The sequence below is a fragment of the Phocoena phocoena genome, chromosome 13, assembly GCF_963924675.1.
Source record: "Phocoena phocoena chromosome 13, mPhoPho1.1, whole genome shotgun sequence".
Taxonomy (NCBI): domain Eukaryota; kingdom Metazoa; phylum Chordata; class Mammalia; order Artiodactyla; family Phocoenidae; genus Phocoena; species Phocoena phocoena.
The window spans coordinates 72,678,057-72,691,742 of NC_089231.1; the positions used below are offsets into that span (position 1 = coordinate 72,678,057).

The 13,686-nt window shown below is 49.8% G+C and overlaps 1 protein-coding gene across 1 annotated transcript; it reads left to right on the top strand.

The window, feature by feature from the left end:
* UNG (uracil DNA glycosylase) lies at positions 1-11,333 on the top strand. Its single transcript, XM_065890435.1, has 7 exons — positions 1-197; positions 866-1,072; positions 1,780-1,875; positions 4,429-4,526; positions 5,176-5,264; positions 6,848-7,026; positions 11,193-11,333. The coding sequence occupies exons 1-7, from the start codon at positions 69-71 to the stop codon at positions 11,331-11,333; spliced, it is 939 nt and encodes a 312-aa protein (XP_065746507.1). The 5' UTR covers positions 1-68.
* Positions 11,334-13,686: the final 2,353 nt, after the last annotated feature.

A 13,686-nucleotide genomic window follows, 5' to 3' on the forward strand; every position in this document is an offset into this window, starting at 1 on the left:
CCGCCGCGGCTAGCGCCAAGCTCGCGGGTCCCCGGGCAGCGCGCGTTCGCTCCCTCCTCGGCTCCAGGATGATTGGCCAGAAGACCCTCTACTCCTTCTTCTCCCCGAGCCCCTCCAGGAAGCGACGTGCCTGCAGCTCCGAGCCGGCCGAGCAGTGGAACGGCGTGGCGGCGGTAGCTGAGAGAGGGGATGAGGCGGTAAGGCGCGGCGGGGACCGCTCGTGGGGCCGGGGGTCAGGGGGAAGGGAGGGTGAGGAGGGCGAAGAGGGCGACGAGGGCGAGGAGGGCGGCGGACCCCGCGCGACCGAGGGGTTGCAGGAACATGGGGCTGACTGAGTAAACTGGGGCCTCCACGTGTTCAAAACAGCCGCCGTGGCGCCTCATCGGCGGCCATGCTGAGGGGTCAGCCAATGGAGGCGAACCTCGGGGCCCACGGCGCCAATCAGAGGCGAGGGGCCCGGCCCACCCTCCAATCAGAGGAGGGAGGGGGTGGGTCCTGGAGGGGAGGGTTTTTGCCGCGAAAAGACCACGTGGGGACGCTAGTGGCGGGACCCGCGGGGCGGGGCCCTGGGTGCTGGGCCCCTTCTCCGCGAACCCCTAGCGAGGCGCTGCGGGCCTTGCTCACAGACCTTTTTCCTGCCCTGTTTTGGTACCAAACTCGAAATTGGGGCAGCGGCCTGTTAGTGCCGGACTGGGATCAGCCCTGGGTTTCCAGAGTCCGGTTTTGTACGTACCTGCCGAGCGGGGCTGAAACCCCAAGAATGGGTGTCCTCTACCCTGGGCTGTTGGGTTGGGGACGGAAGCTGCGGGCTCCCGGGAGAGGTCCGCTGCAGCTCGTGACCCGTTTCTGCGGGGACCACTTGCAGGCCAGCCCCGCCAAGAAGATCCGGGCCGGGCAGGAGGAGCCCGGCACGCCGCCCTCGTCGCCACTGAGCCCCGAGCAGTTGGTCCGCATCCAGAGGAACAAAGCCGCCGCACTGCTCAGACTCGCAGCGCGCAATGTGCCTGTAGGTTTTGGTGAGAGTTGGAAGAAGCACCTCAGCGGGGAGTTCGGGAAACCATATTTTATTAAGGTAAAGTTGGAGACTGCGGGCACTTGTAAATATAGCAGGCCAAGCCCACGTTTATAGGATATTGCTTTCGTGAGCTCCTACTTTCCCTCCTTCAACATACAGCCATGATGTTTTGAATCTGCCCAGTTTAAGATTTTTTAAAGACTATGAGGTGATATCATAGCTTTTTTTTTTTTTTTTTTCGGTACGCGGGCCTCTCACTGTTGTGGCCTCTGCCATCGCGGAGCGCAGGCTCAGCGGCCATGGCTCACGGGCCCAGCCGCTCCGCGGCATGTGGGATCTTTCAGGATCGGGGCACGAACCCGTGTCCCCTGCATCGGCAGGCGGACTCTCAACCACTGCGCCACCAGGGAAGCCCTCATAGCTTCTTTTAACCCGTTTGTTTAGTCTGCTCCCAAGGAAAGAGTGGCCTGGTAAAACCACAAACCCGACTGAATGAAACCTGCCCTTTAAACAAAAGAGGGAGGGGTTAGCACCCGCAGGAAATCAAGGCTGTCAGGCCAATCAACTTTGACGCAGCCCAAAGAAAGGAGAAGGGAATTAAAATGTCGGGAGGGGAACTTGATTTTTACGCAGAATTTGGATATAAAACTTGGCAAAGAGCTAGCTAAAAGCTCTTCCAGTAGCTTGCATTAGAAGCTTTCTTATTGAATTCTTATGCTTTCCAGTGAGAATCTGATTGTAAATCTAGTTTATCTTTACATTAGCTTATGGGATTTGTTGCAGAAGAAAGAAAACATTACACTGTTTACCCACCCCCGCAGCAAGTCTTCACATGGACCCAAATGTGTGACATAAGAGATGTAAGTACAAGTTGTGGATGAATTTTACTAAAAGGGGAGTAGGACTCAAATGGTAGTTTTTAATTAGGGACACTGGAGTTAAGCCACTGTCCATATTTCAGTAATAAATAAAATACTGAGATTGTGAGGTTTGGCGGGCCGTATTTTAGCCTGTACATACCCTGTTTAACTTTTACTGTGTGCCGTTCATAAAGCAAAAAAAGAAAAGTATGTACGTAAACCGTGGGTCTGTATGCTCTCACTTGTATTTTATTTTATCCTTAAACCGACCCCATGCCCGTGAGAGGTAAAGTGTGGTGGTGAGGAAACTGAGGCACGAAGCAGTTAAGTCTTTTTCAAGTGGTTGTCTGGGGTCCCACCTTGACTTGCGTCTCAGTGTTCTTTCTGTCTGACCACACCATCCTTTACCGTTGATGCTTTCAAACTCTTGACTTGTGGCCTGAACACATCTCCTGTTAACAGATTCCTTTGCTTTGGTTCAGTGTATATACAATGGCTGCTCGCTGTCAGAAGCTTGTTTGTGGCTTCCCACGGTGCAAACTATGAAAGCTGAGGGTGAATACGGCCACCTCCTGCTTCCAGCCTCACCTCCACCTTCCATTCTCCTCCTTTGGAGCTGGACAGGGCGGTGACCCTCTCCTCACTTCTGTCTTTTGAAAACCAACTAGAGGCATCTCTGGCACCTCCCGGAAGGAGGCCTGTCCCCCACTATATTTGTGATGTGGGTTTCCTTTGTGATGTGGGGTTTTAGTATCTGCTTGCATTGGAGGTGTTCCATTTTTTTGTTCTCCTTTTGCCTTACTGATTTTGTAAGCTGAGGGTAGGAATCCCGTGATTTAATAAGCACCTGTTAAATCAAAGAGAAGTGAAATTGTTGAAGAAGCCATCGTGATAAGGCTGACACTCCTAATACTTAGCAGACTTCACAATTTTCATTTCAGAGCAAGCACTTCGAACGCACTTCCTTGTTTATGAAGTTAAAAAAAAACCAAGTCATTAAATTCAGTACTAGTTTGCCCCTTGTTTGAAGTATGTCCTGTTTTGAGTACCAATGAGCAATATTGTAAAGAAAGACTAAGAAAAGTGCATGAGACTTCTGAGGATCAGATGGCCCGGTGGGGCTTCTTTGCCAATGAGCATGTGGAGGGTAGGGGATATTACCTGGCTCCTCTGAGATCCTTATCCGGGACCAGAACCAGAAAGCTTCCCCGCTCGGACAGGTTGCTTCATGTTGGGGAATATGCCAGGGGCAGTGTGAGTACCAACCGGAGGAATGGAGAGGCCCATGAAAGCTGCCTGATTGTGGGAACGTCTGAAGCTGGATTTTGAAGGATAAAGTGTATGTTGGCTACGGAAGGAGAGTCTTAAGAAGGAACACGGCAAAAGTGTGGGAATGAAGAGAGGTGGGTGGGCGGGCACCCGATCAAAAGGCCTAGTAGTATTTTCACACCACTGACGGTGACAGTGACCTCATTCTCCTCTGGTTCCATCCCTTAAGAGGACACAGGCAGACCTTGTTTTATTGCGCTCCGCAGGTCCAGCGATTTTTACAAATCGAAGGTTTGTGGCAACCTTTCATTGTCAGATGATGGTTAGCATTTTTTTTTTTTTTTTATTTGGTTAGCATTTTTTAAGCAATAAAGTACTTTCTAATTAAGATACGTACTTTTTTTTGACATGCAATTGCACACTTAATAGACTACCATATCGTGTATGCGCTAGGAGACCAAAAAGTTTATGTCACTTGTTTTATCGCGATGTTTGCTTAATGAGACAGTCTGGAGCTGAACCCACGGTGTCTCCGCGGCGTACCGGTCCAGGGGAGCAGGCTCCTTCATGTGCTGCTGCTGGGCAACTGGAGTTTCTTCAGCTCGTGGAAAAGCAATTTGGCATATGTCGATGAAAATTTTAAATACACTTAATACTGTGACCAGCAACTCCACTCTTCTGAATCTATTCCATAGAAATGAAAGCAGCAGTATGTAAAGATACATGTAGTAGGATGTTTACTGCGTTATTTTTTTAAGGGAAAAAACTGGGAAACCAGCTGACTGCCCATCAACAACTGAGCTCTGTTGACTTAAAGGAGGCCTACAGTGTATGATGCGAGAAACACAAAAATGTAGGGTGATGAGTACAATGGCCCTCATTATATATCAATAGGTGATTATAAATGGTTGGATCAGGACGGGGTAGGGATGACCAGGAGATCTTGATATATTTCTGGATGGACGTACTTGTGACAAGGGCGTATTTCCTTTTGTAATTGAAAAACGAAGGGGATGAAAGCAAAGTTGACCCCAGCTTGTTTCAGACACGTGGGTCAGAGAAGGGAGGAGGCACTGCAGCAGGTGACTGAGGGAAGGATAACTGGGTAATGCAGTGATGGTTTCAAGTCACCTGCTCCCTTCTGGGGGCTCTTAGTTGGGCCGGGAGTGGGGGCCTGCCCTTGTCCTCATAGTATAAGGAGTCCTTTGTATAAGTTATCAGCCAGCCAAGGTGTCCGTTCAGACTGTACTATAGTGTTTGATCCTCGCCATCTGGTGTTCACAGGTGAAGGTTGTCGTCCTGGGACAGGATCCATATCACGGACCCAATCAAGCTCATGGGCTCTGCTTTAGTGTTCAAAGGCCCGTGCCACCCCCGCCCAGGTACGCAGGCTTTACAGGTGGCTCAGCTCCAATTGTGATCACTTTCAAATTACAGGTGCACCTGTTTGTGGGACCGTCACTAGCCTTTGGAGCGGGATTTCTCAGTTTCTGCACTACTGACACGTGGGGCTGGGTCTTTGTGGTCGGGGGGCTGCCGTGTGCGTGGTAAGATGTTTAGCAGCACCCTTGGCCTCAAGATACCAGCAGCACGCCCCACCCCCACCCCATTTGTGACAATGAAAAATGTCTTCAGACGTTTTCAGCAGTCCCTTGTGGGGCCACATCATGCCTGGTTAAGAACCCCTGCCTTGGAGGATTTTACATATCATTTACAAATAATGAACATTAAAGGTATAAACTAAATCCATCACTTGGGAGTGGGGTGGTAACTCCTGGGCTAATTTGCTTAGGTTTTCCAAAGTTCTCTTCCTTAAACCCAAGCACTGACCGAAGTAAAGGCGTTTGGCAGGTGTGCCTGTCTAAAGGAAGGGCAGCGTTTCCCATGAATCAGTGCAGTGCGCCTGTTGTCCGCCCCAAGGGCTGGCTTTGCAGACTAACTCGCGTGTGTGCTGGAGGGTCCTGGACTTTCCGAATTGTGCTTAAGATTCTGTTTTTTTGTTTGTTTGTTTTTCTTCTGGCTTGCTTTCAGTTTGGAAAACATTTATAAAGAACTGTCTACAGACATAGATGGTTTTGTTCATCCTGGTCATGGAGATTTATCCGGATGGGCCAGGCAAGGTAAACCAGCCACTGCTAGATGTGTTTTGGATGGATTTCAACTGTCTTTTCTGTCTAGCTTGCTTATATTTTTAAAAGATACCCGTGAAGAACCAGAGAGCTCTAATAAAATGGCTAAGGTTATGTAAGTCAAAGAATGTATCTCACCACCCCCTGCTATCCAGGGAGAGGAGATGGGCTGGAGGTTGAATCCATTGCCAGTGGCCAGTGATTTAATCAATCATGCTTATGTAATGAAGCCTCCATAAAGCCCCCAAAGGATGATACTTGGAGAGCTTCTGGGTTGGTGCACGCATGGAGATTGGAGAGAGGCAAGCTGAGACAGGGCGTGGAAGCCACGTGCCCTTCCCTCTGTCTTGCCCTTTGCACCTCTTCACCCGACTTGACTGCATCCTTTAATATCCTTTGTAATAAACCAGTAATCTAACCTAGTGGAAATAAATGTATCTCGCTTTGATCCTGCAGCCAGTGTTTTTCATGTTTTAATCATAGCATGAAAGGGAAAAGTTGGTTCCTCGTCATTCATATTTTACGTTGAACCACTCAACTTCGACCATTCAGAAGGTGGCCTCAAGTTTTCTCATTTTGACACACGGGTTATGTTGTGTGTGTTTAATACCTATCTGTGGGACGTCTTTCTCATTTTTTAACAAACTATAATCAGGATAAGGAAAGAATATCTGCTCTTTCCTTGCAGTGAGGTTTTTGTTTCAGTGAAACGTCTTGGCCTCCTTGTGTTACTTTCCAGGGTTATTTCATATCAGTTAGGGTATTTTTTCTTTTTTTTTTTGTGGTATGCGGGCGTCTCACTGTTGTGGCCTCTCCTGTTACGGAGCACAGGCTCCGGACATGCAGGCTCAGCGGCCATGGCTCACGGGCCCAGCCGCTCCGCGGCATGTGGGATCTTCCCGGACCGGGGCACGAACCCGTATCCCCTGCATTGGCAGGCGGACTCTCAACCACTGCGCCACCAGGGAAGCCCAGGGTATATTTTTTTAAACAATTCTTTCTGATGATGGATAATTGCACGGTCACTGTTGCAAACTCAGAAGTTCGGTCTTGAAAGTGCAGAGGTGAGAATGAATCTCACACAGAGGCACCAGCTGGTCACGTCCTAATGCTTTCTCCACCACCTGATTTCAGGTGGCTGCACCAGCTTACATCTCGGGGTGGTTTCGTCATGCGTTGAGCCCATTATTGGGTGTTTAGGCCCACTCGTTTCAGCCTCCCCCTTCTTTTCTCTTTTAATTTTATTGAAGTATATAGTTGATTTACAACGTTAATTTCTGCTGTACAGCAAAGTGATTCCATTATACATATACATATACTTTTTCATATTCTTTTTAATTACGGTTTATCAAAGGATATTGAAGAGTTTTCTGTGCTGTACATCCTATATATAATAGTTTGCATCTCTTAACCCCAAACTTCCAGTCCATCCCTCCCTCATCCCCCCCATGACAAGCACAGCTCTGTTCTCTGTTATCTGTGAGTCAGTTTGTTGCGTAGATATGTTCACTTGTGTCGAATTTTAGATTCCACGTTTCAGCCCCCCTTGAACCGCCTTCGCTGTGTGCTCGCAGGTGTTCTCCTGCTCAACGCCGTCCTCACCGTCCGGGCGCATCAGGCCAATTCTCATAAAGAGAGAGGTTGGGAGCAGTTCACCGATGCTGTTGTGTCCTGGCTCAATCAGAACTCGAACGGTCTTGTCTTCCTGCTCTGGGGCTCTTATGCTCAGAAGAAAGGCAGTGCCATTGATAGGGTATGTTTTGGGTTTGTTTTTTTTTTTTTTTTTTTTTTTTTAAACAGGTTAGAGAATTCTAGCAGTCCCTTTATGTGGTCCTAGAAAGTTCATGTCCTAAAATGAAGCTTATTTTCCCTTAAAACTGTGATAATTAGGATTAGGTTTCCCATCGAAAACTGAACAGAATTCAGGGACTTCCCTGGCGGTCCAGGGGTTAAGAGTCCGTGCTCCCAACGCAGGGGCACAGGTTCTATCCCTGGTCAGGGAACTAAGATCCTGCATGCCACACAGCGCAGCCAAAAAAAAAAAAGGAAAGAAAGAAAATTGAACAGAACTCAGACGAAATGATTAGTTGTGTATGAGGAGAGCAGCTGGCCAGCTTCTGCTTAGATGCAGTTGGTAACACTGGCATAAACTTGCTGCATACGCAGAAAGATAACACACGTCCCCAGGCATTCATGTAACAAACGATGCAGTAGATGATGAGCGAGGTAAGTCTCTTGCTTTCAACAAGTTTGAGGGTATATGGAAAACATGAAGAGTTCCACTTAATCGCAAATGTAACCTCCCCCCGTGAAAACACCGTCAGCGATAATTATTAAACCTGGGCCCTGGTTGCTGGTCCCCGACATCAACCCAGCTCTTCAGTCTCTGCCCACCCCACCGCATCCTCCCCCGACCCACCTGCGTATACTTGGTTGCTGAGATTAAAAACCGGAAGTCATCCTTGAATGCCCTCCCTCATCCCCTTAAACCCCGTCCTAAAACCATCCTAATCCTTCCTCCTCTGTGCTGAGCACTGGCATTTCTCTCTGGGATGCCTGTGACCGGACTGGAGGAGATGCTGGTATGAAGGAGACTGGCAAGGGGAGGAGGGGGCATGGGGCTGGGAGGGAGGGAGACAGGAAGGAGGAGTGTTTAGCTTGGGCTACTGGGAGGCACTGAATTGGGCAGTGAGGGTGGGGGAGAAATCATAGCATAAACACGTCATAAGTGAGGTAAAGGGATGAACCAAGGCGACATGGCAGTAGCTTATAGTGTATCAGATACGTGCAAACAGGTGTCAGGAGCAAGTCCAGCACTTTTCACACAGCATCTCTCCTGACCTCGACGCAGGCTGTTGGGGGTGGGAGGGATACGCTGACCCCGCTTTGTACTGGGGCTCAGGGAGGCGAGGTCACTTGCCCACTTGGGGTGAATGGAGCTTCGGACTCCGATCCGAGCAGCCAGCTCACCTGGGCGGGCCCGTGGGGAGGCCTGCCCAGCCCACGGGCAAGGGTGGCAGGGTTCCAAGCCAGCCATCAGCTTTAGAGACTTGACTCACATGTCAGTTATCTCCTCCATTTTCTCTTAAGTGGAGTTCTACCTTTATTTCATAATTGAGGCCTTTTTTCCTTTTTTAAGGTAGTAGATTCACATGGTTAGAAATTAAAGGATTTCAAGGCCTCCCCTCCCAGTCCCCATCCGTTCCGACTCTTCTTGGCCTCGGGTAGGCACTGGGCTTTACTGTCTGACATCTCCGGCCAGTGTCTTTTTTTTTTTTTTTTTTTTTGCGGTACGTGGGCCTCTCACTGCTGTGGCCTCTCCCGTTGCGGGGCGCAGGCTCGGTGGCCATGGCTCACGGGCCCAGCCACTCCGTGGCATGTGGGATCTTCCCGGACGGGGGCATGAACCCGTGTCCCCTGCATCGGCAGGCGGACTCTCAACCACTGTGCCACCAGGGAAGCCCCGTCCAGTGTCTTTATACACATGGATGCAAGCAGCAAGGGGGCGTGTAGGTCAGATGGAAGAGCTGCTTTCTCTATAAAGGTTCTCTGTGAATGAGCAGGATGTTTTGAGGTGTTTTTCTTTTCGTGAAGGGAATAGTAGGAATAAAACCTGGCATGAACGAACTAACTGCTAAGATCTGATTATCTCGGTAATGAAGTGTGTGTGGGAGTGATTTCCAGTCTGTGTCTTAGGGAGGTTTGTGGTCAGAAGCGCCCTTACTCAGTGTATCTGTAATCTTAATAATGGTTCAGTTTGAAAGTAAACAGTTGTTAAAGTAGCTTGACCATTAAAAACCAGACTTCCCTGGCGGTCCAGCGGTTGGGACTCCGTGCTTCCATTGCAGAGGGCCTGGGTTCGATCCCTGGTTGGGGAACTAGGATCCTGCATGCTGCATGGCGCAACCAAAAAAAAAAAAAAACTGGTAGATTGACCATTAAAAACCAAGTTGCACATCTGTAACCCGGGGTGTCTCCTGAGCACTAGACCTATATATTCAGCTGCTGCCTTACTAGGGACCTGGAAGCACATCAAATGCAACATTTTCCCATTCTCCTTTCCTCGTCCATCCCTCACTAAACTTGGGCCCCTGGATGCCCAAGGATAAAAAGGACCGCTGTCTACCCAGTTGCCCAACCAGAAATCGCATATCATTCTTGACCCCTCCCTTTCTTTCCCCCTCTCCTTCCCCCTCTCCGCCCTTTGTATCTATCCCCACCTCCTGCAACCAGTCATACATAGACTTTCTTCTCTCAGCCACACCACCACCTGCCCAACTTAGCCTCAGGTCAGCCCCATCTCATCTTGCCCAGAGCAGAGCGTACAGACGCCTTCTCCTTGGAAGTCCTCGACCTGGGCTCATGAGCTGGGGTCTGGGCATGGCCCCGGCCTGCCTGTCACCCTCTGTGAACTCCAGGCCCCCTGAACCACCTGGACTTCTCCCCGCCCCCTACTCCCTTGCCTGCCTTTGAACGTCCTGCTTCCTCTGTCCAGCATGTAGAGGTCTTTTCCTTCCCTGGAGGCTGGCTGACTGGTCCTTTATAATGCACACAGCTCTCCTGTTCAGGGGCCTGCCCCATATGCTGTACCCTGTGCTGAGCATCTGGCCTGCATCCCTTCCCGGGATGCTCTGCGCGCACGACCCATCTTTTGTTCTTCATGGGATCTTCCTGAGCTGGCACTGCTGTTAACTTCCAGTCCACAGGTGAAAAGTGACCTGTGGCCTAGGGAGGGTCAGTGACTTCCCTGGGGCTGCGCCACTGCTGAGTGGCAGGGCCAGGGGTTCCATGCCCTGACCCACACTGGGCTGCCCGGCTTCACTGATGGCCCCTCCTCAACCCAGCCTTGAAGGCAGGGGTATCTTGAAAGACGATTATTTGTTGGGTGATTTTTTTTTTTTAATTTTTATTTATATTTGGCTGCGTTGGGTCTTCATTGCTGCGTGCGGGTTTTCTCTAGTTGTGGCTTGTGGGCTCTAGAGTGCAGGCTCAGTAGTTGTGGCGCTCGGGTTTAGCTGCTCCACGGCATGTGGGATCTTCCTGGACCAGGGCTCGAACCTGTGTCCCCTGCATTGGCAGGCAGATTCTTAACCACTGCACCACCAGGGAAGCCCTGTTGGGTGATTTTTATTTAAATACAGGAAAGAATAAAGAAGAAAACAAAAATGGTCCAGAATCTTCCTACTAAGTTAACTACAGTTGACATTTAAAAAAATTTTAAGTATTCTATTTTGGTGGTGAGATAATGCAAACAGCATAGAAAGGTACAATCTTTCACCTAAAGGAACTACTATAAATAGTGTCTTGGGTCTTATCCCCCCTACCAAAGAATTTTTTTTAATTTAATGCACTTATCACTTTTTCTTGCTTTTTTTCCCCCACTTGACATATTTTAGAGGTCTCCCTGTGTCAGCATATGTAGCTTGATCTTGTTCTTCTAGTAGCTGTGTGGTGTTGCGTTAACAGAACTTTAGAAAAATATTTGTAATCTGTTGCATAACACTGGATTTATAGTAGGTTTTACCTGATGGGAGCCGTGCACCTCCTCATGCCTGCATCTCTATGGAGATGTGTGCATCATGGTGTCCTTTACCAAGTAACAGTCTCAGCAGTGGGACTGCTGGGTCATAGGACAAGGGCACCTACGAGTCCTATCGAGAGTGCCCAGTGGAGGGCAGAGACGGGTGCTCTGCATCCTTAGGGCCTAGCCCAGGTAGTGGCTCTACCAACCAGTGGAGGATGAACGCACGGACCTGTGTGGATGCTGCAAGTAAACCAACACCGTGAGGAAAGTGGGCGAATTTAGAGCTGTCACAGGGGAGCGGCAGAGCTGACAGAAAGCGCCACAGCCAGAGTGGGTTTTTTTTAAAGTCCTGAGAGTGTCCCCACAATCTCACTCCCCGTCTCCTCCTCTTTCAGAAGCGGCACCACGTGCTGCAGACCGCGCATCCCTCGCCGTTTTCGGTGTACAGGGGGTTCTTCGGATGCAGGCATTTCTCTAAAACCAATGAGCTGCTGCAGAAGTCCGGCAAAGAGCCCATCAACTGGAAGGATCTGTGACCTTGACCCTTGGGGGTCAGGGGTCTTTGAGTGGTTTTCTAGAAGCTGTGATTGAAGTATCTGTCATTTACGAAGTCAAAGTCAAAAAACAATTTCCCTCCTAATTCTTCAGCACCCTGCACAAGGGCACACATTTTCTGAGGAGCAGCAGTGAAGGCAGCCTGGGAGCAGCTTTACCTGGCCAGAAGCACAAAAATCTCCCTGGGACCTCTGGCCTGGAATATGCTGCCTGTGGGTCAAGGTTCTTGGAAGGGAGATGAGGTCAAATACTCTGGACTCTGTTCCCCTTTGTTATTACTTTCAAGCAGGGAGGAGATAAGCACCTTTTTGGTACAGCCAGCTTCTACTTGTTTTTACCTGGCAGGTTAGACTTTAGGTTTTGTTGTGTTGGGTGTTTTTATTTGGAAAGGCCCCCTTTCTTTACCCAGCCTGGCGTTCCAGTCTTGGTCAGGTACACTGGCCCGTGATCTTTCACGGAGCCCTCAGGAAGCCTCAGGTTTTTGCAAGTTCCCAGAAATTAGGGATCAAGTTCCTGACCGTCGTACTGGCAAAAATTGCTAAGGAACCATCCTTGGTGTGAACTTTTACTTCTGGAGGCTGGGGAAAGTGAACTGGGTCTAGTCTATGCAATTAGTTATGTAATTCTTTGGGTGTTTCTGGGAATAAGGTATGGAGGTTGAACAGAAAGGAGGAGAAAAGTTTTTGTTTTTTTTTAAGAGGAAAGATGCTTTTTTTCCTAGCTGCATCTCGTCTGGGGTTTGTGCCAGCATACACTGCCAATGTTTTTTCGTGTGTGGGGGGTAGGGGTGCGGTTAGACTGAAATCACTTTGGGATTTTTTTTCGGCAACACTGGTGAATTTTGCTTTTTTAAAAAAGATACTTAACGCAGATGTGTACATATATATATATATATTTTTTAAGAGGCAGTCTTTATTAGGTGTGCACCTCCACCCCAGATGCTGTTAGAGCGCTGTTTTGCTGTTAGCTGGGTTAAAGGGTTAACCCCGCGAGAGTTTGGTAATAAAGATTGTTGAAGTTTCGCTGGGTGCCTGGTCCTTCTGGGCCCTGGGCGGACGCCCTTCAGGCTGCTCTTGGCTTGGGGCGGCCCGCGGTCGCCATGACAACCAGTGTGGGCCGGAAGGGCCGCCTCCGTGCTGCCCTTCCTCCTTTCCCTCTCCCCCCGCCCCTCCGCGTCAGGCCTCGGTAAGCCCTGGGCCGGGTTCCCGGGAGGAGCGCGCGCAGGAGTCGGCGAGGGCGCTGTGGAGGGGGTATGGGGGCTGAACGGGGTCGGGGTCTGCTGGGACCCTAAAGGAGCCACTTCGGACTGGAAAAAGCATTTCTCCACGGATCTTGGCATGCTCACCATGGCTGCGTGTCCTGCCAAGCCCTGCGACAGTGCGAGGGCAGCTTCCCCCCACCCTCCCTCAGCTAGTTTTCCAGACTCTTCTCTGGGCTTGAGGTGTGAGGCCAAGGCACTGGGAAGACCCCCTGATGGTGGCCCACTGACCTGGCAGCACTTGGCTCCAGTAGCTGGGGTGGAACATCCAGAGAAAAGGTCGGTGTCCCCTGCTGTCTGATGAAGGGAGCAAAAAGAATAAAGAAGTCTTGGGATCGCGGGTGCTCGTGTTTAAGTGGGCAAGAAGGGCCGCATCCAGTGAGAATGTCCAGTCTAACACGTTTCTTAGGAGGGCAGGGATTTGGAAATTTGCTTGAGAAGATTACTTCCCCTCTGGGCCTCAGTTTTCTCATGTCTGAAAAGAAGGGTTTATGATCCCACATTGTGCAAAATCAGCACGAAGATGCATTTGCAGTTTTCCCTCTGGTAACTTTGGGGTCCTCCACTAAGCGTTCCAACGGATTCCCTTTATCCAAAGAAGAAGGGAGAAGAATGTTTATCAGTGAGGTTTTAACACCGATTTCCTAATGCAGTGCTGTGAGTAGGGAGGAAGCAGAAAGCTCTGAGGTACCACAGATAATTGAAAAGCAAAGTAATTTTTTTTTTTTTTTTTGAGTTACGCGGGCCCCTCACTGCTGGGGCCCCTTCCGTTGCGGAGCACAGGCTCCGGACGCGCAGGCTTAGCGTCCATGGCTCACGGGCCCAGCCGCTCTGTGGCATGTGGGATCTTCCTGGACCGGGGCACAAACCCGAGTTCCCTTCATCGGCAGGCGGACTCAACCACTGTGCCACCAGGGAAGGCCCTGCAAACTATTTTTTTAAGAAATTATATTGAACCTTGGAAGTGTAGTGACACTTTAAACAGAACACAGAGCAGCATCTTAAACGGTCTATGACCACCCCCGCCCCCGAAAAAGAAATACAAATTCGATCACTGATTTTTTAGAAACAAGGTT

Coding starts and splice junctions, on each gene's coding strand:
- UNG (XM_065890435.1), top strand. CDS start 69: ATGATTGGCCAGAAGACCCTCTACTCCTTCTTCTCCCCGAGCCCCTCC. Junction 198..865: donor CTGAGAGAGGGGATGAGGCG/GTAAGGCGCGGC, acceptor GACCACTTGCAG/GCCAGCCCCGCCAAGAAGAT. Junction 1,876..4,428: donor AAATGTGTGACATAAGAGAT/GTAAGTACAAGT, acceptor TGGTGTTCACAG/GTGAAGGTTGTCGTCCTGGG.